Source organism: Mytilus edulis, chromosome 10 (genome assembly GCF_963676685.1).
Source record: "Mytilus edulis chromosome 10, xbMytEdul2.2, whole genome shotgun sequence".
Lineage (NCBI taxonomy): Eukaryota > Metazoa > Mollusca > Bivalvia > Mytilida > Mytilidae > Mytilus > Mytilus edulis.
Genome location: NC_092353.1, coordinates 39,090,111 through 39,116,177, shown reverse-complemented (window position 1 = coordinate 39,116,177; position 26,067 = coordinate 39,090,111). Strand labels below are relative to the sequence as shown.

The 26,067-nt window shown below is 32.0% G+C and overlaps 1 protein-coding gene across 1 annotated transcript in view; it reads right to left on the bottom strand.

Moving 5' to 3' along the window:
* Window positions 1-25,731, bottom strand: part of LOC139491129 (calcyphosin-2-like) — a 31,257-nt gene extending 5,526 nt beyond the window's left edge. The window contains exons 1-14 of the mRNA XM_071278540.1: window positions 25,641-25,731; window positions 23,478-23,594; window positions 20,960-21,045; window positions 18,895-19,017; window positions 13,622-13,727; window positions 11,506-11,685; window positions 10,805-10,872; window positions 10,176-10,271; window positions 7,921-7,995; window positions 6,222-6,314; window positions 5,288-5,381; window positions 4,870-4,988; window positions 2,530-2,600; window positions 808-962 (exon numbers count right to left, since the gene is read on the bottom strand). Coding sequence (XP_071134641.1) covers window positions 808-962; window positions 2,530-2,600; window positions 4,870-4,988; window positions 5,288-5,381; window positions 6,222-6,314; window positions 7,921-7,995; window positions 10,176-10,271; window positions 10,805-10,872; window positions 11,506-11,685; window positions 13,622-13,727; window positions 18,895-19,017; window positions 20,960-21,045; window positions 23,478-23,579 — 1,368 coding nt within the window. The 5' untranslated portion in view covers window positions 23,580-23,594; window positions 25,641-25,731. The remainder of the gene's footprint in view (window positions 1-807; window positions 963-2,529; window positions 2,601-4,869; window positions 4,989-5,287; window positions 5,382-6,221; window positions 6,315-7,920; window positions 7,996-10,175; window positions 10,272-10,804; window positions 10,873-11,505; window positions 11,686-13,621; window positions 13,728-18,894; window positions 19,018-20,959; window positions 21,046-23,477; window positions 23,595-25,640) is intronic.
* Window positions 25,732-26,067: the final 336 nt, after the last annotated feature.

Below are 26,067 nucleotides of genomic sequence, written 5' to 3'. Positions count from 1 at the left end.
AAGATTATAATACAATTTTTATATAAATAACTCTATACAAATTCAAAAGCTTATATTCTATTAATAATCCAAATCAAACAAAAAATAGCAACCGACAGAAATTGTGTTAACAGGTGGCCATTGTACTAGAACAGAAAAATAACATGGCAAGAACACAATTTAGTTTACTATATATTAATGTGGTGTACTGTATATTACTTTTGTGTACCATATATTGTAACTTTGCTACCATCTTATTTAGTTGTCAGGAGCTAATGTTGTAAATGAACTCAAAATCTCAGTATTGACAGGCTAGTGATACAGTAGTTTGAATACTTATAATTAGACCACTCAGCCACTGAGACCCAACTCTGAAATTTGAAGCTTGATAAAATAGTTGATGAAATTGTTGCTGTTGGATGATCATGCCTATGTCTTGTAATCTAAATATTTTAAATAAGAAAAAAAACCTCACTCTATCTAGATTTCCATAGACACTATTTTCTGTGGGTATTTATACCATAAAATAAAATAATTACTTATCTATTTAGGGACTGAATTTTCTGCTCTCCCTTGACACCATTTGAGAGTATGGTCTTGAGAAACATTGATAGTCTGTGAGAAGGGGACGATAAAAGGCTGACACATGTTAAGAGAGAGCAATATCTCTTACAAGTAAAATACACCTTTGTAGATATAAAAAAAAAGAGCAGGCTTATGCGCTGAAAGGCAGGACTAGCCCCTGCAAAATGGAAAAAAGATTGATATAAGTTGTAATAACTTGTTTCCAAATCCACTATAAATAAATATGTTTAAACTTAATCTCACCTGAGGAGGTAGTTCTATATGGAAAGTAAACAATCCTTTCTCCAATTCAAACTTGTACAGTACTCCAGATCCGGTTTTATCCAGTTTTCTGTAGTATCTCCCTAAACCAGTCACTGTTTTTATTCCTCTCTTCTTTAATCTTTCTCTCACTTCCTCTGTAATATTGAGATGACATTTAATGTATAGAATTCATAGAATTCATATATAAAATTAGAATTACCAAATTTGGACACAATATTCAAGCTCGATACTGTCTGAATTTGGATTGTGATCAAATTATTGACATAATATAGGTTTCTGACACAAAATAAATGTGGTCAAAGATCTTACAAATCTATTGCGCAATACTGTGCAATTGAATTCGAAATTAGAAAAATATATGAATCCCTTAGAGATGGGGGAAAAAAATCCCCTTCCCTAAATTTTTTGAAACCCCCCAAGGAGCAATAACAACAAAACTCAATCCCAGCCTTTCCTTTGTAGTATGGAATCTTGTAGTACAAATTCAGAGAGATTCATACACTTAAACACAAGTTTTTGTCTCGAAACTAGAAAAATTGTCTCCAAACTAGAAAATGTTTGTTTTTGGCCCTTTATTCCTGTAAGTTTGGGAAAACTAACCCCAAACTCAATCCAAGCTTTCCATATGTTATATGGAACCTTGTGGTAGAATGTCAGAGAGATCCATACACTTGCACACAAGTTATTGTCTGGAAACTAGAAAAATACTGGTTTTTGGTCCCTTTTTGGCCCTCAACTCCTAAACTGTTGGCCCCATAAACCCTGTAATAAATCCCAACCTTTTACTTGTGGTATTATACATTGTGGTATAATTTCAGAGTAATAGAAATACTTATACTCAAGTTATCATCCTAAAACTAGAAAAATAAAATATGCTTGTTTTTGGCCCCTTTTTGGCCTCTTACTCCTAAACGGTTGGGGCCATCAACACTGAAATCAATCCCAACCTTTCTTTTGTGGTATTGAACCTTATTAAAAAATTTCATAGAGATCCATTCACTCAAACCTAAGTTATTGTCCGAAAACCAATGCGTCTTTGGACGATGATGACGACATCATACCATTTTAAGATCCAAAATTTTTTTTTGAGGTCATATAAAAAGCAGTATTCTTAACCTTGGTAAGCTTTAGTTTGGGTTGATGAGTCTAAGCAAGGAAGAGAGAATGAGTGATTTCCATGTCAATTATTATAAAATTTATATTTCATTTATTGCGAATTTTAACTGAATTTTTCATTTTTAGTAAACAGTTTCTCTTTTAATATTAACTTGCTTTGTAATATCAATCAGAAAATTATCTTGATATTAACGGAGAATGTGTCAATGGGACATAGATGATGCTTGTGTATAATGTCATAAAGGGGCATTACTTCAGAAGTAAAAGAGATGCCACCAAAATGTAAACTTGATCAGAGTTTGGGTTTATAAGCATTGTGTATAAATTTCATTACATTTGGTTGAAACAAACTAAAGTTAGAGAACAGAAACCAAATTTGGGACATAAAGAAGGAGAAGGGTAAACCTTATTAGGGGGCATAATTTGAATTTAATCTAGTTTTCTGGCAATATCACAATGATTTTTCAGATTTCATTATCTTAGTAACTAAAAATTACTGTGTAAAGAAATTCTAATCTACACTTTTTAAAGAAATATGTAAATTCCAGTCAGGATTTTAAACTTTCTGTGTAGTGAAATATATACCTTGTACACCATCTAGAATTCTTCTATTGATCATTTCTTGTTTATTTTGGGATCTGTATGTCTCCTCTTGTCTGAAATAAAAATAATTCCATACCACTTCTTTTAAAATAGTTTATCTTGTATGTTACACAACCTCTGACCTCTAGTATGTTTTTCAGTCTATATCTTATGTTATATATATATTTAAAGAACTGGACATATCTTACAGAACTGTAAAGTATTATAATTCATTTTAAAAGTTATTTATCAAACAGTTGATATTAATGATCTTGAACATATTCTGGTTGTATTTTTGATTGTATAATGCAATTGTTAAAATAAAATATCAACATTAAGATACCAATTCTAATGCAATCTATAGACCACTTTTGAGTTTGTCCACTGGAAAAAACCCAATTATGCATGCCTTTCTGGGGTCATTTACCAGATAGAGGGGATCGCCTGTATCCCTGCATTATTAAAGTTCATCAAGCGCCTTAATGATCAACATTGTGCAGGATAAACTAGAAATAATGATTCTTCTGTAGGCAACTTCTCTTGAACTGAATTTTAATGTGCGTATTGTTATTGTTTTACTTTTCTACATTGGCTAGAGGTATAGGGGGAGGGTTGAGATCTCATAAACATGTTTAACCCCGCCGCAATTTTGCGCCTGTCCCAAGTCAGGAGCCTCTGGCCTTTGTTAGTCTTGTATGATTTTAAATTTTAGTTTCTTGTGTATAATTCGGAGTTTAGTATGACGTCCATTATCACTGTACTATTATGCATATTTTAGGGGCCAGCTGAAGGACACCTACGGGTGCGGGAATTCTCGCTACATTGAAGACCCATTGGTTGCCTTCGGCTGTTGTTTGCTCTATGGTCGGGTGGTTGTCGCTTTGACATATTCACCATTTCCTTTCTCAATTTTATCATAGTTTTCCAATGTTGGAAAGGAAGTGACTACGCTCCTAAAGGTACAAATAATGTTCACTAAAACTGAAGTTTTTGACGAAATGCATCGAACTCAAAAGTTGTCTATTCTTTTGTATCAATGGTTCTGATTGGATGACAGTAAGAGTAAAATTCCCTATCTCCTTGTCTGTAACTAAGGATGCTGACATTTTGAATTGTGGAATGTATTGACATGTAATTTCTACGATAATAAGCCAAAGAAACTCACATGTTGCACATAGAAATCTTCTTTTTATCAAATTTTATAACATTCTGAAGCGGCCAAGAAGCAAGAAAACGCCCGGTGTTTACGTTTGACGCCTGAAGCACTTACAATTGTAATATATTTGTATATATATAATTGTCCGTTGTTACTTTATATCAGCAAAGAGTCAATGTGTATAATTTAGTTCATTGTGCATAATATAAATAGTTGTAGTTTTTAATATTACCGTATTGTTTGTATGACGTCACTTAGTTTAGGGACCAAAGAAGATAACATCTTTTCACAGAATTTATTTTAATGAGAATTTTACACTGAAATAATGATTGAAATTGAATTATGCACCTGTTTTGCATTAGAATAGAGATAACCGTATTGTATTTGAAGCTTTACGGAAGTCCATCAGTAGTTTTACTGTTGCAAATACCTGTTTACCTGTCTCCACTATGCGATCTCAGGTTAACTAAATTTGTGAAAGTAAAACTTCAGATGGACGTCCGCAAAGCTTCAAATACACTACAGTTATCTCTTAAAGAGCATTCAAACCCATTAGTTGAAATTGACTTAAAATCAGTATTTATCCTTAAACAAACACAAACACAAACATTAACATGTAAACTATGATAAAGTTTCAATGTTGATAAACAGAGGCTGAGTGGACAAGGCCAAAATAATCTGCCTAGAAATGAGATTCATTAACTGCATACCAAATATCCTGGACTAATTGTACCTCCAAATTGTAATGTTTTAAGACTTCAGAATAGTATAATTAAGGAATATATCTTATATTTCAAATAATTTTACTTCTAAATATTATTCATATTAAAAAAATTAAAAACCCTAAAACCTTACAAACTTTCCTTTGACATTAATGACCAAATGGATTAAAATCCTAATGGGTCCTTTTCGATTCACAATAAAGACATACTGATAGATTTTAGACAAAATCTCAAATTTAGAATAGACATGGGCAAATTTTAACACCAAATGATATAAAAGTTAAATTCAAAAGCAAATAATAGTGCTTTATTTGCTATTTTTCACTTGTTAAATCACCATAAATATGTTATTATTATAGAAATATATTCAACACAGAATACGGTCAATTTACTATTATAGCTTGTTTATAACTTACTGCCAGCAGCTTTCTTTTTTCTTAAAAATAGAAAGGATGAAACACTTACAAAAGAATTTGTTTTTCTTCCTCATCAACATCTGTTATTTTGAAGTAAACCCTGTCTCTTTTCTTTACTGTATCTGGCAGAGAATGTTGTCCTCTGGTTTCAATTATAATTTCATTCCCCTGAAAAAAAAGATGTATTTATATATACAGTAATCATACAATTTTAAATATTAACACAACTATAATGTTTCAATACAATGTTATATTTTTTATGAATGTTTCTACTCAGTAAGTAGATAGTTTTCTTCAATAACTCTAGCCTCCTCTGCTAAAAAAACTTAATGCCATCATATAGTGCTGAAGACAGCATAAGGTACCAAAAATTATTCAATCCACTCATTTGGTTTAATCACTGTTTTTGGAAGTAAGAAATGAGACTGCAGGTAATTAGGAGATAGCTGTAAAGTAATATTACTTACGGAAAATATATCTGTTAGATTATATGGATCATCTTCTCTAGGTCCCTGTATGTGACCATATCTTCCTCTTGTGACAAATGGCAAAGCTTTCGCACTTTAAAAATATACTTTTCTATATATTATTTGGAAAATACACAATAAAAATTCCCCCCTTTTTTTCAAAAACATAAATGGATTTTTGAACCCATACTAAATCAAACTGCAGATAGAATTTAATTCAGTTCTTGGCAACTTCAACAAACTTGAAAAACTTTGAAGTCAAAGACTCTTACAAGACTTCCTCTAAGAGAAAGTATGAAATTCTTATTTACATTATCCTTTTGACCAGTTTATATTCAATAGATGCAAATCTTTTGTGAACTTAAAAATACATTATTATCTATAAACTTTAAATAATTTATTTAAAGAACACCTTCCAAAATTAATTTTTGAACTTATCTGCCTTTGATTTTGACAACTTCATATTTGAACAATTGCATGTTGTTAATTTCAACTGGATTTCATAAAGAAACAGGTCAAAACTCAAAAATAGTTTGTTTTTTATGAAGTTTCATTTAAAAATTTGTATTACCATGAGACCTGTATATACAGAAACCCATTCTACAAAGACACTTGTCTAAAGTTAACTTTTGTCTCAGGATCCTCAATGCTTTACTGTAAATCTGGTTAATTTTGATTCTGGTTTTGTTCATGGTTTAGCCTGTGTATGTTACACATTGTTTGTTTTTTGAAGCTTGTTCTATCCATTTAAATAAACAGTGAAATATAAAATGAGGTAAACTTCATGCTTATCAATCTTGAAAATTTCCTGATATTTGATATACAGTTATGTACTCTGAGGAGTTTTTTTCCAATAAGTTTTGCAGTACATTTTTATTCAATTCTGCACAAGAAGTGACCATAATTTAAACACTAAAAATTAACCATAACTTACCTTTTACCAAACTGCCTGAATTCATAAATGGTAAGTGTATTGTCAAAGTGAAAGAAAAATCCAGTAAGTTCTCTCAAAGCATCATGTCCATTTCTGTAATGAGATAGACAAAATATAGATTCTACCACTGCAATCATTGTAAAGGCAAGGCAGCCATGTGACTAAATAATATTTATTTATAACCAAATGAATCACAATATCAATGACAAAGTGAGATTCACTATTTGACATGTCTTAGGATCCCATATCAACAGTGGAATTTTTTAAAGATATTAAACCTAAAATTATAGAATTGAGCAGAGAAAAATAATTACAAAAATTTATAGCACAATTCAAGGACCTAAAAAAAATTCATTAGTAAACACAGATTTTGACCTCTACTTTATAGCTTTATAGCCAACCACAAAAAATACAATTGATCAGTCTAATCTTTTTTTAGAACCTTATATGTTGACAGTTTCTCAAGTGTTATAACATGTTGACAGTTTCTCAAGTGTTATAACATGTTGACAGTTTCTCAAGTGTTATAACATGTTGACCAGGGCTCACGCTACCAGGCGACTTGGGCGAAGAAGTCGCTTTCCAGACCGTCACTTCGCTTTCCCCGACCCCCACAAGCGAAAACAAGTCGCCCTGTTCTTGACGCTACTCGCTTTCAGTCGCCTCCGTCATCGGACATTTTCAATTTTTACCAAGTTGGTGAAACATCAATTTTTTATTGATAATTAAAGAAATTTAGACACAAACGATTCATTATCTTAAGAAAAGAGGTTGAAGCATTGTCTTTGCAGTGTGTAGCAGGTTATTTGATAAAAATACAACTTTTTATCACTTCGTGCATTTCCGCAAGTTCCCGGTGCTTGTTACTCGAAAACGTACATCAACCTAAATTTCGGCTGCAAAATAAGTTTGTTACTTCATTTAAACGTGATAAAAGTTGCCTCTAGTAAATGTTTAATCCATTTATTGCATTAAAAACGTCATGTTCCTTTCCAAATAACTTGTCAAACATCGTTTATTTTGGTAAATTTTCTTGCATTCGTCCGCCATTGACCGATTTCTAAACTATGGATCTGAACCGGACCAGCTATGACCGAAATCCGCACTTTTACAATAATTACTACGGACGAACGGATGGAACAGTTGACAGAAGAATATTGATCCCAAACTTGACCAAATGAACATGTTGTATTGTTACATTATTGTTTCAGATAAGGGAGAAGGTTTGCACAATTAAAACCTTTAAACCCGCTGCAATTGTTTGCACCTGTCCTAAGTCAAGAATTTGATGTTCAGTAGTTGTCGTTTGCATTGTTGATGTCATTTGGTAAGTGTTTCTCGTTTCTCGTTTTTTATACAGATTAGACCGTTGGTTTTCCTGTTTGAATGGTTTTACACTAGTCTTTTTTTGGGGCCCTTTATAGCTTGCTGTTCATTGTGAGCCAAGACTTCGTGTTGAAGACCCTACCTTGACCTATAATGGTTTACTTTTATAAATTGTGACTTAGAGGGAGAGTTGTCTCATTGTCACTCATACCACATCTTCCTATATCTATCTATGAAATGCTGCCTGATGAAAAATGTACAATTTCTTCATCAGTATTTCTTTACTTTACATACATTGCTATTCTTTATTATAATTGTCCCTTTTTGATGTATATGTTCAAATAAAAATTCAAATGCAGTACTAAAGAAATACCTTGTTAAAATTCTAGCTCCAAATCTTACTCTCTTTGATAACATATTTTCTGTTGTTGTATTCTTAGTTCTCATTCTATAAAAGACAAAAAATAAAATGAATTCATTCTTCTTACATCATTTATTTCTATTAATAAAAGAAAATATTTAGAAACATGTATACCAGTAGTCTGGTTTTCAACATTGTCCCATTAAGCTGACTAGTATGAAGAAAATTGAATGAATGCAATTAGTTAAGGATGTTCACTACTCTGTTAAAAAATAACAAGCTTTTAAAAAGACTGTTATGAATTGATAGTATATAAATAAAGAATTGATAGTATATAAATAAAGAAACTAAAAAATTAGATAAAAATAGAGGGTCCGTGTGCTCGTTTTCGACATATAAGCCATCGACAATTTGGCGGGAAATACTTCTCTCTAGATTTTTCATATATTTAACATTGGTACCTTATTGCTTCAAAAACTATGAAAAAATAACAAGAATTTTCAAAAATTTTGAAATATGGCTTTTCAAACTTAATGTAATAAAATTATAAAAAGAAAAGTAGGGGTTAGTGGGCAAATTTTTTTAATGACAATACATGGAAAAAAACCAGAGGATTCCAAAAATCTGACAAAAAAATGGAGGAGCAAACATCCTTAAATGTTTATTCAGGATTACAAAGTGTATATGTAATATGAATTTACTGGATTATACCATGTGTTTTTTTCTTCAAGACTGACATTCAACATAAGTTTTTCAATATGCTAGCTCACAAAGTAGGAAACAATTCGAAGATGATATGTCACCTTACTTTCACACAGGGTTTTAAATTTGAACCAACCAGCCACTGCTCCTACATGCATGCTATGTTGAAAAACAACAAATAGACATTTCAAAGTCTTTAGATAGACCCAGCCAACAGGATCTGAACAAACAACCCCTAACACTTTTGGAAAGCAACAAGCTACCAAAAACAAAAGTCAATTCTGGTATAGATGTTTTTTTACTCTATCTGTTTATGAAGTCCCTTTATACATGTATAATTAACTGTACATGTTGATTGCTTAAAAGCCATTGAAAACATATCAAAATACCTTTGGGTTTTACACATTTTTTATTTTATTTGGAAAGCTAACTGAGTTGTATACAACGTTTTTTCTCGATTTATGAATCCACAATAAAACAAGAGTGGACACACTGAAATGTCTCGCCTTCTCTACTAATCATTGATATTATTTTATGATAGTCCTAAATATAAACCTTTATTACGACAGTCACATAAACTTTACATTAACCAAGAAAACTAAACATAGACCAATGAAACATGAAAATAATGTCAAGGTCAGATGAACCATTCCAGGCAGACATGTACAGCTAACAATTCTTCCATACAACAAATATAGCTGACCTATTGCTATAGAAAAACAGACCAAAACGCAACAACTTAACACTGAACAATGAACCGTGAAAATGAGGTCAAGGTTAAATAAAACCTGCGCGACTGACATATAGATAATAAAATATTTCCATACACCAAAAATGTTTGACCTATTGCATACAGTATAGGAAAAACAGAACAAAACTCAAAAACTTAACTTTGACCACTGAACAATGAAAATGCGGTCAGGGTCAGATGACACCTGCCAGCTAGACGTGTACACCTTATAATCATTGCATACACCAAACATAGTAGACCTATTGCATACAGTATAAGTAAAACAGACCAAAACACAAAAACTTAACTATAACCTCTGATCAATAAAAATGTGGTCAAGGTTAGAAGACACCTGCCAGTTGGACATGTACACCTTACAGTCTTTCCATACATCAAATATAATATACCTATTGCTTATAGTATCTGAAATATGTACTTGACCACCAAAACTTAACCTTGATCACTGATCCATAAAATGAGGTCAAGGTCAAGTGAAAACTGTCTGATGGGCATGAGTACATTGCAAGGTACACACATACCAAATATAGTTATCCTTTTACTTATAATAAGAAAGAATTTAACATTACAAAGTCTTAACTTTTTTTCAAGTAGTCACTGAACCATGAAAATAAGGTCAAGGACGTTGGACATGTGACTGATGGAAACTTTGTATCATGCATCTATATATATAAAGAATGAAGCATCCAGGTCTTCCAACTTCTAAAATATAAAGCTTTTAAGAAGTTAGCTAATGCCACCGCTGCCTCCTCCAGATCACTATCCCTATGTCAAGCTTTCTGCGACAAAAGTTGCAGACTCGACAAAATAATCTTACTTTGTTGAATGTAACATTCTTTGACTCCCTCTATGAGGCCTCTCTGAAACTGGTACACTTAATCTGCTATCTTGGTCTGGATCACTTATAACAGGTCTGTTTAACAAATAAAAACAGTACTATATCAATCATTTCCTGTCTATATTACTATATGAATTGAAATGTTAAAATACATTTTTTGGAATATCTATATTTTCCAGTTACATTTCTGTAATTGAAATATATCAAATTATTTCAATTTGTTGCAATTCACTTCATATGCACTTTAAGAGTTGTATAAGCTTTTGTTTAATTTTTCAATCCATCAACTTTTTTATTATGTTCAAAATGCCTTCTAAGAAACCATTTATTTGTTTAGCACTGTGATTTTGTATAAGGGCAAGAACATGTACTCGGTAAATTGTATATTAACTAAAGTTTAAATAATAAATTACAGTACATGCAAAAACTTTCCAAAAAATAGTTTAAACAAATTCAATACTTCTGTATACACCAACAAATCAATAATTTAAAATTTCAATAAACTGAAATTATACGTTGAAAATAATATAATTTCCTTTTTATAATGTGTATCTTTTCGAGGATAATTACTCCCCATTTTAAAGTTATACAGACTTAGCTAATGTTACCTTGATAGTTGATCAATCATAACTGTTTCAATAAGTTTCTGTTGCTTATTATGTTCCAAGAGCTCCTCCTGTTAATAGAAAACTTGTAATATTAAGGCATCTGTCTGATAAAAGATTACAGAACTTCTAAAAACTAGGATGCAAAAAACTGCATTAATGTCAATACATTAGTTAACTTTGGATCAGTTCACAAGACTTGAAAAACAGTACCACATTTATTTATTGCAGAATAACTTCAGCCATCATATGAATAGAATTTACTATGTTAAAATGCAACATTAAGGATACACCTTACTATTATTTCAACCTTCTTTTTGATGGTGTACTATAAGTTCATCAAGCATGCTCTCTGTGACAATTCTTTGATTATGTATAGTTTATAATGGTTGTACTTGTATTTTTTTGTTAAAATGGTAATTTATGTAAGGTGCTTTTAAGGTAGTCTCATTTTATTGTAAATAATCTTTGAAGAACCTTCACCTATCCACTGTAAGATCAAGTTTTAAAATAGAAAGGATTGAAACAAACAAAAAACAATTTTCTAGTTATTTACGAACTTGGTGCATTGTAAGTTAACTGTTTGTCTAGAAAAAATGGAAAAGTATTAATAAATACTGACATTTTTTGGAGAATTAATTATTCTGCAGTATAAAAATATTAAGTTTCTTTAAGAACATTATTGAATTTCAAAGCATATTTACAGCATCCATCTTTTTCAGCATTTCTGCTTTTGAGGCAGGTTTCCTTTTAGACCAGTTCTGATCTAAGTAGTCCTCTTCCTCAACCTCTTTCCTTATCTCTCCATAAGTCTTTTTCTTAACTGGTTTAACATCATCTTCTATTTTCAATTTTAGGTGCTTGAAGTCTTCATCAATATTATTCTATCAAAGCAAACAAAACAACATAATTTTCAAAAAAGAATTTTATTGAGCTAGCTTTAATTCAGTATTAAATACTAAAAAATTCAGATCAATTACAGCAATTACAGAAACCAGAATACATTAGCCGTGTATTGTATGCATTTGTGTAAAATCGTGAAAAAGTATATGGAAAAGTAAACTAGAGGCTCTTAAGAGCCTGTGTCCCTCACCTTGGTCTATGTGCATATTAAACAAAGGACACGGATCCATGACAAAATTGTGTTTTGGTGATGGAGATGTGTTTGTAGATTTTACTTTACTGAACATTCTTACTACTTACAATTTTCTCCATCTATAATAAACTTGGCCGTTTAGTTACAGAGGAAAATATTTGGTAAAAAATTCCAAAAATTTACCACATTAATGAAAATTGTTAAAATTTTACTATAAAGGGCAATAACTCCTTAAGGGGTCAACTGACCATTTTGGTCATGCTAACCTATTTGTAAATCTTACTTAGCTGAACATTATTGCTGTTTACAGATTATCTCTTTCTATAACTATAATAGTATTCAAGATAATAACCAAAACGTCAAAAATTTCTTTAAAAATTACAAATTGGAGGCAGCAACCCAACAAGCAGTTGTCCAATTTATCTGAAAATTTCAGGGCATATAGATATTCACTTGATAAACAATTTAAACTGGTGTCAGATTGCTCTAAATGCTTCAGTTTCAGAGTTATAAGCCAAAATCTACATTTTACCCCTATGTTCTATTTTACCCATGGCGGCCATCTTGGTTGTTTGGCTGGGTCACCGCACACCATTTTGTAAACTAAATACCCTAATTACAATTGTGGCTAAGTTTGGGTAAATTTGGCCCAGTAGTTTCAGAGAAGAAGATTTTTTTTAAAGATTACTAAAATTTTAGAAAAATTGGTAAAATATGATTATAAAGGGCAATAACCCCTAAAGGGATCAACTGATAATTTTGGTCATGTTTGACTTATTTGTAGATCTTACATTTCTGAACATTATTGCTGTTTACAGTTTATCTCTATCTATAATAATATTCAAGATAATAACCAAAAACGGCAAAATTTCCTTAAAATTACTAATTTTGGGGCAGCAACCCAACAACTGTTTGTCTGAAAATTTGAGGGCAGACAGATCTTGACCTGATAAACAATTTTACCTCATTTCAGATTTGCTCTTAATGCCTTGGTTTCAGAGATTTAAGCCAAAATCTACATTTTACCCCCATGTACTATTTTTAGCCATTGCAGCCATCTTGGTTGGTTGGCCGGGTCACTGGACACATTTTTTAACTAGATACCCTGGTGATGATTGTGGCCAAGTTTGGTTAAATTTGGCCCAGTAGTTTCAGAGGAGAAGATTTTTGTAAAAGTTAAGGACGACGGACACCGGATGACGATGCCAAATGATGAGAAAAGCTCACTTGGCCCCCGGGCCAGGTGAGCTAAAAAAGAGAAAAACACTATTGATTAAAAAAATTCAAATAAAAAAAAAAAATCTATTGATGTGTATAATAAGCCCCCTCTAACAACTACTTTTCAGGTGTAAAAATGTGTACTATACACACTTAGAGATCAATCACTGGATTTCAACATAGGTTATTTTACATAAAAAGTGCTTGTTTCTCTCCAAACAATGGAAACAATGGACATCAGATTTGAGATAACAACCAGACATGCCAAAAAACTGCTTAACAGGAGAAGTTGAGGTTGTAACATTTTCATCTGGTAAAAAAAAATCAAATTAGTCAAGAGTAACTGCTATTTATGAATTTTATATTTCATTTTGGCCAGACATTCCCCCCTGTAGTGGATATTAAACATACCGGTAGATGATGTGTTTTTCATCAGAAACAAGAAAGATTATTTTTTTATGAAACAGTAACTATTTAACCAAATTTCACAAATATTTGTGACTTACTCTTGCTGATCTAGCAGATGCTTGATTACCATGGTAGCCTTGGTTACCTCGTCCAGTATCGTTTTCCTGGTAATCTCTATAGCTCCTTTCAGTATCTGTTCCCCAACTATTATATAAAAGCAGAAAAATATATATTATCACAAAGTAATTAGTATTCAAAGCCTTTAAAGTCTAGAAAAAACAAAGCAGTACACCATACAGTGTTCAGCACTGACACATTTCAGCGGTGTGCTATTGAGTAGACAGGAGCGGTTTACAATCAAATATCAGCTATCAAATTTCCAGTGTTCAGCTGTACAATTTCGATAAAGATCAACTGGTTGATTTGTCTGATATCGATTATTCACCTTACAAAGTCAAATATCAGTTCAATGATGTTCCATACATTACAATAAAAATTATCCAATCAAACCACTCATGAACTGAAAGACTTTGTAAATCTTGTAGACAAAACAGGTAAAATGACCTTATATACAATGAATGGGTGCAATCAACAGTTTTTTTCTATGACGTCACATTTTGAGGGACCATGCATAAGTGACCCTTAGTGGTGGACTGATTAATAAAGATACTTGTATAAAACTAGATATCACTTGAATCAGAATGTTCTCTAGTTTATAATGAAATAAAAATAATGTGTACTTTTAATATATTAAAAATATTCCATCCAATGAACATGGGGGAAAAAAGGTCTTATTTGAACATAAAAAACTTGAAACCAGGTCATGTGCACACCCATGAAGACATGATCCATGCACATTTTACATAATCAAAACTGTATGAAATTTGTAGGTTTTTACCTGGCCTTTCAAAAAAATCTTGTTTCAGGGTTTCCTGCTCCGAAAAGAGCTACAGTGGCTGCAAATAAGTTTTCAATTTTCACTGCCAAAAAAACAGGATGTTTACAGTGTTGTCTCCCCTCAAAACATGTAAAGTTAATATAATTTTTAAAATTATTTCAATCATTCAACCTGTTTTAATTCAAAGCTAATTAACTTATTTTTACAATCAAATACAAAAAAACATAATACTTTTTCACCAATTGAGTAAATAAACAGGGTTTTCCATCCATGGTTATTTTTAGTCGGGGAATAACCCCTAGTATTTTATACGAAACTGTTTATAGCACCCTTAAGGTAAAACTTTATATGCGATATATTAAAATTTCTGAACTTTTCTGAATCTGTACACTATACCGATTAAAATGATGTCTGACTTTAAGGATTGTGACCATGAATAGTGAAAATACAGCTCTTTTTTCATGTCGCGTAGTACTGGCATATTGGCCAGTGGCAAACAGTTTAACCAGCAAACTCCAAACATTTCCTGTATCTCATTTTCATTAGTTTTACAAAGAAAATAAATCATAAAATAGGGTTTCTTTTGAATAAATAGAATAAAAAATATGAAATAAGCATGAATAAAGTTACTTTAAATATATTTTGTCCCTAGTATTATGTGAACTAAGTTATAGCTGAGTTGAGAAAAAATATGGAAATAGTGTTTTTCTTAGGAATGGCACTTGTACCTTTATGACTTTAAAAAGTACCAAATATTTATTATAATGAATTAAAATTTATGTCACACTGATCAAAAATATAGGTCAAAGTAGAAAAAATCTACACTTTGCATGTGCAACTTTTGGTTCCAAATATATGAGAGATTGAATAAAATATCATGACGTCACAAAAAGTTGAAAAAAACTTCAATATTCGCGCAGAGTCTGGTTTTCTTATTTCTGGTTGCTATGTACAAATCAGTAATATTTGCATTAAATATACCAAATTGATGCTTTTAAATTAAAGTATACGTGTCGTACAATATTTTTCAGATGCTTTTAAATTAAAGTATATGTGCCGTACAATATTTTTCAGAATTGTTTTACTCCATTCGCATACACATTTCTATGCGAAAACATCACTATAATATATATTTGTCCCTTTAAGGGTGCAATCAACAGTTTTTTCTATGACGTCACATTTTGAGGGACCATGCATAAGTGACCCTTAGTGGTGGACTGATTAATAAAGATACTTGTATAAAACTAGATATCACTTGAATCAGAATGTTCTCTAGTTTATAATGAAATAAAAATAATGTGTACTTTTAATATATTAAAAATATTCCATCCAATGAACATTGGGGAAAAAAGGTCTTATTTGAACATAAAAAACTTGAAACCAGGTCATGTGCACACCCATGAAGACATGATCCATGCACATTTTACATAATCAAAACTGTATGAAATTTGTAGGTTTTTACCTGCCCTTTCAAAAAAATCTTGTTTCAGGGTACGGTTTCCTGCTCCGAAAAGAGCTACAGTGGCTGCAAATAAGTTTTCAATTTTCACTGCCAAAAAAACAGGATGTTTACAGTGTTGTCTCCCCTCAAAACATGTAAAGTTAATATAATTTTTAAAATTATTTCAATCATTCAACCTGTTTTAATTCAAAGCTAATTAACTTATTTTTACAATCAAATACAAAAAAACATAATACTTTTTCACCAATTGAGTAAATAAACAGGGTTTTCCATCCATGGTTATTTTTAGTCGGGGAATAACCCCTAGTTTTTTATACGAAACTGTATATAGCACCCTAACAAGAATGTGTCCAAAGTACACAGATGCCCCACTCCCACTATCATTTTCCATGTTCAATGGACCGTGAAATTGGATAAAAAATATAATTAGGCATTAAAATTAGAAAGATAATATCAGAGGGAACATGTGTACTAAGTTTCAAGTTGATTGGACTTCAACTTCATCAAAAACTACCTTGACCAAAAACTTTAACCTGAAACATGCACTTTCATTTTCTATGTTCAGTGGACCGTGAAATTGGGGTCAAAAGTTTAATTTGGCTTTAAAATTAGAAAGATCATATCATAAGGAACATGTGTACTAAGTTTCAAGTTGATTGGACTTCAACTTCATCAAAAACTACCTTGACCAAAAACTTTAACCTGAAGCGGGACAGACGGACGAATGGACGAACGAACGAACGAACGGACAGACGAACGGACGCACAGACCAGAAAACATAATGCCCCTCTACTATCGTAGGTGGGGCATAAAAATTCATCAGAAAGAATACTCTTTTGAATTTCTCCTGTATGTGTATCCTTGAAGATATTATGAGTTTTTAGTTCATCATTAAGACCTTTTAGCAACTGTCAAGATAAACAAGAGGCTCTCAAGAGCCTGAATCGCTCACCTTAATTCTTTTGGTTAAATCTCTCATCAATGATTATTTTGGCTTTTCAATTTATTTAAATGTTTTTTGGATTGTCCTATTTTCTTCAAAAGCCAAAAAAAATAATCATTTTCTCCTATGTTCTATTTTAGCCATAGGAGCTATGTTTCTTGACATACAAGGAAATAAAATATAAAATTTATACTAGATACTCTGAAACTCATTTAGCCTAAGTTTGGCTGAAATTGATACAGCAGTTTCAAAGGAGAAGATTTTTTAAAGTAAGTCAACATGATGAACAAATTGTGAAAAAAGTCTTTAAAGGGCAATAACTCCTTAAGGGGTCATTTGACAATTTTGGTCAATTGACTTAATTGAAGATCTTACTTTGCTGAACATTATTGCTGTTTACAGTTTATTTCTATCTATAATTATATTCAAGATAATAAACAAAAACAGCAAAATTTCCTTAAAATTATCAATTCAGGGGCAGCAACCCAACAACAGGTTGTCTGATTCATCTGAAAATTTCAGGGCAGATAGAAATTGACCTAATAAACAATATTACCCACGTCAGATTTGCTCTAAATGCTTTGGTTTTTGATTTATAAGCCAAAAACTGCATTTGACCCCTATGTTCTATTTTTAGCAATGGCGACCATGTTTGTTGATAGATCATAACTTCGGATACAATTTACAAACTAGATATCCTAAGGAACATTCAGTAAAAGTTTGGAAGTATTTGGCCCAGTAGTTTCAGAGGAGAAGATTTTTGTAAAAGATTACTAAGATTTACGAAAAATGGTTAAAAATTGACTATAAAGGGCAATAACTCCTAAAGGGGTCAACTGACCATTTCCGTCATGTTGACTTATTTGTAAATCTTACTTTGCTGAACATTATTCCTGTTTACAGTTTATCTCTATCTATGATAATATTCAAGATAATAACCAAAAACAGCAAAATTTCCTTAAAATTACCAATTCAGGGGCAGCAACCCAACAATGGGTTGTCTGATTCATCTGAAAATTTCAGGGCAGATAGATCTTGACCTGATAAACAATATTACCCTGTGTCAGATTTGCTCTAAATGCTTTGGTTTTTGAGTTATAAGCCAAAAACTGCATTTGAGCCCTATGTTCTATTTTTAGCAATGGCGACCATGTTTGTTGATAGATCAAAACTTCGGATACAATTTATAAATTAGATACCCTAAGGAACATTCAGTTAAAGTTTGAAAGTATTTGGCCCAGTAGTTTCAGAGGAGAAGATTCTTGAAATAGTTTACGACGACAGACGACGACAGACGACGGACGACGACGGACGCCAAGTGATGGCATAAGCTCACTTGTCCCTTCGGGACAGGTGAGCTAAAAAAAGAGGCAAAAGCAGTTGTCCTTCATTGCACACATTGTTTTCAAGGAGATTTTTTCATTTTATGCACCTATATACAATGTCTTCCTTCTTCTTAAAAACACTAGTCTCTCTGCATATTAAGAACAACTATATTGCAACAACTCTTTTAGGGGTCTGTAGCCTGTAGGTGGCCTGTTCAATGCCTAGATTTCTGTCCCTATCCAATTTACCCTAATTTTTCCAGAGGCAGTCCAATTTTCCTGTCCTTTATCCTGGTAGACCCCTATTGAAGGAACTACCTATTGTCAGAATGCATTGTAAATACATTCTTGACCTGAATCATCATGAAATATTTGCCACTGGACATTATACAACCAACATTCAATCTTAAAAATAAATCCAAAACAAGAATGTGTCCCTAGTACATGGATGCCCCATTTGCACTGGGGCATCCAACCTGTCATTTTCTATGTTCAGTGGACCATGAAAATGGGGTAAAAAATTCTAATTTGGCATAAAAATTAGAAAGATCATATCATAGGGAACATGTGTACTGTCTTAGTTTTAAGTTGATTGGACTTCAACTTCATCAAAAACTACCTTGACTAAAAACATTAACCTGAAGCAGGACAGACAAACGAAGAACAAAAAGAACAGACAAACAAACGCACAGACCAGAAAACATAATGCCCATAAATGGGACATAAAAAGATTATTTTCTTACCTAATCGTGGAGACTCCTGATCTACCAGAATCTAATCTTCCAGAATCTAATACATAATCATACTGCTCTGGAAGTACTGTCTTTGGCTCAGCTTTAAAGCAATGCAGGTCAAGTTCTGGAACGCTGTCAAATAGTTTTCAACAGAAGATTTAATACCAATAAGTAATCTCCCTTGAATTGCACAGTGCTTCCATGCAATTTATATCTTTATTGGTTATCAATTTTTATGCATATTACTATGTACATATATCTACATTCTTAATTTCAAGAAAATAATTTGAATTACATTTTTTGAAAACTAGCTTAAATGGGTTCCATGCTATAAATTTATTTCTGATCACCCCTCTGCAGCTATTAAAGTGCCATTGAGTTTGAAAATATTACTAAAACTAAGAGAATTTTCATATTACAGTCACTTCAATTTGGCTCACTAATAAAACTAATCAAAGAGCTGAATAGCTCTGAGGGGAAAGACGGCCCTTGTTTCTATTTTTAAAATTATTTCTTTTTGGAAAGGGGGGGGGGTATCTTTTGATAGTCTTCATATAAAGAATGATAAAAGAGAACAGCTAGAACATGCAGAAAGGTTGACAATATTGAAACAATTGTTGTTTATGTAATTTCGTTTCCTTAGTTTAGGATTCAATTTGGACCAATGGAAGAGATCTGCATCTTCTAAATCTAAACATTTGATTAAAGTTGATAGTTAATTATCTAAAATTCAACTGAATTCTGTCATTTCAAAACAACTAGAATATTTTTTTGAAATTTTGATTGTTTATCACTGAACTGCAGGCTAGGGCCATTTTCCTTTTTTTGTGACAGTACTCTTGGATTTTTAATTTTTTTCTTAAGAAAGTGTGGACTGAATAATCTATTCAGTTTTAAATTTCCATTGATAAAGTTCCCAGTTACAACTCTCATCACAGGGAAACAGGTACTAATAAAAAACAATATGATTGATGTAAACTGTGTGAAGCTTGTTTCCAAATCCTAAATTTGAAATATTTGTAAATTTCATGAATAATTAGGTTGAAACTACAAAATGCAACATTTTTAATTTTTTTTTTTTTTTACCATTTCAATGATTATGTTGGTACACAAAAGTTTAGTTTTAATGGAAGATTACTAATCCAATGAAATGTCACATTTTAAGTGTTTAAATACATTAACTTTTATTTTAGTGGATAATTACTCATCAGTTGAGGTGCTCTTGAATTGGAGGAAGATTCTCAAAACAGAATTTTTACAGAAAAAAATCAATAAAATCGTTTCTCTCCCCTATCTCATGTAACCCCACGATCTTTGTTTACTTAAAAGTTGCTGACCTACAAATTAAAGTATTGCATGTTGATGTTTGAATCATCTACAGCAAACAATATTATGTTTAGATTTAGCAAATACCAATTTGTAATTAGTGCACGATCTCTGGGAATGATTTAAATAACCAGTGCAATATATCCCTGCTTCTGCATAGTGTGGCATTCCAAGAATGACGTCACTATAAAATGCAATGTAGGTTGGATATATTTAGAATATCTCGTCATACTGATTTTTCCGGATTGTAAAAGAAACGTTAATAGTGTAAAGGAGAGCTCAAGATAAGATAATTTCGTTAGAAACAGAAGGGAAATGTGTAAAAAAGTGTTTAAAGTCAAACTATTCATTTCTGGGTCTCCTTCTCTTCAATCTAAGTAAGATTTGTTGGGGGGTTTTCCACACTATAAAAACAAAATGAATGATGTGAGGGAATGTCACTCTGGTCAACCCCATAGGGGATTGACGGCTTTAAGCCGTCTTTCCCCAATAAAACTAGTAAAGTTAGTATTAGGAAACAGGAATTTGAAGAGCAATGGATAAGAAAGTGCATCACTCATTATAGTATGTTCACATGAAACCTTAAACTCATTTCATATCAGATAAGATAGATAAGATAAGATAAATAATAGTTTATTAAAGTGTCACATAATTTTATTTGGCAATTACTGCATGTTACTTTACATTTCTGCACTTTAAAAGTTTTTGTCTGGAAAATAAGTTGTCTAAATAAAATTAAAGATTTTACCCGTCTGGTCTTAGACTGTATGGTCTTGTTGGTGGTCTTGATTGTGGTCTAGTAGATGGTGGTCTGTATGCAGGTGTTTCTTCTCCCTAGAAATATTAAGACTCATATGGGACTTTTTATTAAATATGAAACTAAATAATTTAAAAGTTAAGCCCATCTAAATGGGATGAAAAAAAGAGAGAAATCAAAGAGCTGATTTCTCTGAGGTGGAAGAAGGTGAATAAAAGGTAACTTGAATTACCATAAAAGCAGCCCAACTAACCCAGCCTGCTTTGTTCCATTATCGTTATGACATTTTTTTTCTTCAAACAAGAATGTGTCATAAGTACATGGATTTCCCATCCATACAATCATTTTCTATGTTCAGTGGACTGTGAACATTACGTAAAATCTTTAATTTGGCAGTAAAATTAGAAAGATCATATCATAAGGAACACATGTGTACTAAGTTTCAAGTTGATTTGACTTCAACTTCATCAAAAACTACCTCGACCATAAACTTTAACCTGAAGCAGCCAGACAGACAGACAGACCAGAAAACATAATGCCCATAAATGGGGCATAAAAATAGTAAGACTTGTTCCATACCTGCCAACTTTTGAAAGTTCCCATGGGGGTTTTTAGTGCGCGACAACAATTTTAAAGGTTACAATTTTTAGCAAAGTATTTTACGCGATCTGCATTGTCTAGAAAAATTGTCATATTTGTATGATGAGCTTACATGCATTTTTCTTTAAGTCTGTTTGCATGATTCTAGTTATTATTCAAAAAGATGGACCTTTAACATGTTGTGAACAACACTCCAAATGAGGGGAAACCCTCATTGGAAGAACATTACAACCCACTGTAAGAATGAGTACCTTTATATTCATATTATTTGATGAAACTTTTCCCCAAGAACTATGCATCTATCAAGTATTAAATGGTCAAAACATGTCAAATTTTTTTTGTGATGTTTCTAAACTGATATCTTCTTTATTAATTTGACCCCTCTTTTAGAAAAGTTGTTCCAAATATAATGAATTTTCCCACTTTTGAGTTAAAAATCTTTAAAAAAAATCTTTTCTTTTTTTTCAACAGTAAAATGACCCCTTGTTTTAGGGACAGTCCCTCATTTAAGGGACTCCACTCATAATGGGGGGGGGGGGGGGGGGGATCTCAACCTGTTTGTTGGTCTTAGTGAAAAAAGGTATAGTACATTTGTACATTATGCTTTAAATGATTTAATTGAATACAAAAATAACATATGTTACCACAAGTATTAAGTCAATTAATTAGTGAAAAAACTACTATTTATTATCGAGGGCCCTCATGGGGTTTTTGATTATGTGATTACTTGGCCGTTTTTTTAATGATTATTTGATTATTAAGCCAAATATTTCATGATTATTTGATTACCTAGGACTGTATTTTTAGTTTATGATTATTTGATTACTAAAGATAAGCAAATATTTAATGATTATGTGATTATATTGGTAAAAAAATGGTGATTATGTGATTACTAGGACCCCCCCAATGAGGGGCCTCATTATCTTTAGGGTAGTACTGCATCATTGAATGTTGTCAATCAGCCATGCTGTGTAAGAACCTCCTTGCAGATGAAAACTCACTTGCCATGTTCACGATTTTACAACTAGATGAAAACAAGTTCAAAATCTAGCATGTTAGAATAATCTTCAGAGAAAACGTTTTTGATTGGCTTATTAATTTAATCACTAGAAGTCGTGAGAAACATTGAATTTGATTGGCTGAACACGATTGTCTTATCTTGGGAACAAAATAAGGAACAATCATATTTTTGTGATGATTTTCACAAATTCGTGTTTTAGAAGGTTTTTTAACGATACTCTTAATATTGATATTTTTTAATAAATGCAAGGACGTATTATAAAACGTCCTTGATAAGAGTAAAGAGAATGAACACAGGGCGAACATACTATATGAGTGAAAGAACTAGGGACAAACAGACCAAGGGCGAACATTTAAACAGGGCGAGTCAACCTGATACCAAATTTACGCATGTGACTTCAAATATCTACATTAAAAACATCCAATTACAAGTAAAAAAATAACGTTCATGTAGATGAGATGAAATCTAATAATTTACATAAATAAAAGGGTATATATTTACGATAGTGATTGTTTTTCAATCCTAATTTACAAATTAAATGATTCAGATGCTTAATCATGTGTAAAAATTGGTGTCAAGAATCAAAAGTTGTTATGAAATTTTAATACATAGAAACGGATGCGGCATACTGATCAAGTGGTAATGGTTAAATGATTTTACAGCCGGCAGAAGTCTTCTTCCACCAAAAATACCAAGGGGTCAATCCAAAACAACATTTTATGTAGCTGTGAAACCGTAGCTCATAGGTCCTTACAATTTGTTTTGAAAATTTGCGAAACTATTGTCTATGGTCCGCAAATTGTAAACTGTATGAGTTACAGTTCGACAGCTATATTTCAAGTTACAATAATCATTTCTGACAAATTTACCAGTAAGCATTCAACTTACTGTTATAGGATTAATTGAGCTCCCTGGGCGTCTACTGGCACTTCCTGGACGATTTTGTGGATTATACCTTGAAGTTGGTGAATCTTGAATCATAAAACTCATTTTAGCATCTTTTTCCTGTAAAGGTAAAATGAAAGTGCAAATTTTCACCAGTTGCTTGCTCTGCTAATTGTGTAACTGACATAAAAGAAACATTTACAGAATTTAAATTTAGGTCATAATTAAATTTTCTATGTTTTCCCCCTCACAAGTCAGATTTAGCATAAGGTTCTAAGTACATACATGTATAGGACATAGGTAAAATACCAAAAGAATGATTTTAAAAAGGATATTAGATCTTAAATAATTTTGTATATTTTGTATGTATTTAAGCTTTTTCTCTCACTTCTTACTCATTACTGGGTAAAATGTTTTGTTCTTTTATCGTGGCACTTTTTAGTGTTTCCAAATACAGTTCAACCCACTAATCATATATAAATGAGTTTCATACAAATATTTCAGACTTCTGTAATTCTCTGGTCAGCCTGCAATAGCAACAAAGTGTATGCAATATGGATCCCAGGAATATATGTATCACTAGCCAGTTCATTCTCTAGGGCCAAAAATAAAATATTGTTTGTTTCCCCTCACACGACCGATCCCGTAAAATCACCGCGACCCGAAAAAATTTTATTGGCCATTCTTGTCCACTATTTTTTTTTTGTTATGTTGGTTATTAGTGTTACCTTTCCGATGCTGTAGTCAACGAGCGTTGGTTTTTGGTGATACCTTTATGATGCTGTAGTCAATGAGCGTTTTAAATCAAGGCATTTTTGCAAGGAAGCGTCTACATGATTGGGAATCAAGGAAACAAAGCCACACGATTTGTGTGCAAGGGTGAACCTTTTTGAAAATAAAAAAAACCTGAAGCATCTTTCAACCCGCTGAGTGCATCTTAATTTGTTTTGTATCTAACCTCTGTTCCTGAATCGTGCTTTAAAATCTATCTACTTACTTTGTCTTTGAACAGGTTGGGCACAAGTCAGGAAATGTGGGATACATGTATTCCCTGCTTTCAGGGAACGTCCCTGTTTTCTGGTGTAAAAAAAAACCAGTTTAAATGGGATTTCCTTTTTCAATTTATGGCATGAACATTACAAAAGGGCACGTTTTAACGTTATAACTGCATCCGTAGAATTCGTAAATACTTATTAAAAGTATTTTAGGAAATACAAAACATGAATATAAAGTGAAGCCGTGTTTCTTCTAGAACTCGAAAAAAAACATACAAATCTTTGTTTAGGAATCAATTGACCAAGCTGCATGATCCAGGTGTAACTGAACATAACTAAATTAATATGTTCACTTCTATTGAAAATTTTTATTCATTGAATTTTAATTTCCAAGTGATTAACATACATGTATCTTTTTGTCATCTCATAATTGATGATCAAGGTATGAATTGGTGAACAAAGGAATTGTTTTGTTGTGAGTTATGCATCAAATTTGACTTGAAATAAACTTGATTTTTTAACTAAAAAAACACTTGCTATCATTAAGCATTGTTATCACAAGTAGAATATGCGCTTTTGTAGATTTCATTACATTAAATGAATAGGAAAAAAGGAGGTCCCTGTATACTGTTTTGTTCTAAACACCAGAAAACTGGGGTGTACACTGAATTAGAATACAGGGAATACCCCACTTTTCTTGACTTGAGCCTTACCTGTTGAATTTTATACAAATTCAATATAGAAAACCATATCAAAGAATAAAATAAAATAATTTGCCTACCTACATACCCATACCCTAACAACCTCAGTCGGGTGAGGGGAAACTAAGATATTTTCAATGTTGGCCCAGGGTAAAATTTGATATAAACAGTCATATTATTGTTACAATAGTTATAGATTATTTCAATTTGCAAGGTTCTTCCTAGTATAAATGGAAAGACTCTGGTGCCGGAGTGTGTGGAATTATCCTGGAACTGTGACAAAAGTGATGGTACCCAAATTAGAACTTGATCTGTGTTTTGATCAGAGGTTCGTAAAATTTCCCTGTTGTAAATGTGTCATTTTGGCACTTGTAATTTTCAATTTGGTATATAATGTGTCAGTTGGATAATTTATTTTTCATTCTTAAACTAAATATTGCGGCTGTCAATGTGTGGAATTTCTTTTCTACCTTGTTCTTCTTCAACAAAAATTTAAAAACGGAAGTGCTCCAATGTACACAAAAAATATTTGGTCGCACTATAAAATGGAAGACAATCCCGAATTCGAACCCTATTGTTGTTATACCTTTCACGGGCTGTTCCAAAATGAGACATACGACAACAATATTTCACAAGCCGGCAATAAACTAATAGTGTTGCAAACACTCAGCAGACAAAGTTATGATATCTTAACAGCAGAATTAACTTGAAATTTGAAACATATACATTATACCGTATTATACTTGAAAAAGGGGGGGGGTACATTTCCCCGGGGAAAATATGATTCCTAGCTAAGAAAAATAATCTGTCACAGCCTTAGCCGAAAAAAAATCTGTTTTACAAAAAATAATTGTTATGGACCAAATCTCCCTGTTTCTAAAATAAATCTAGGACTGT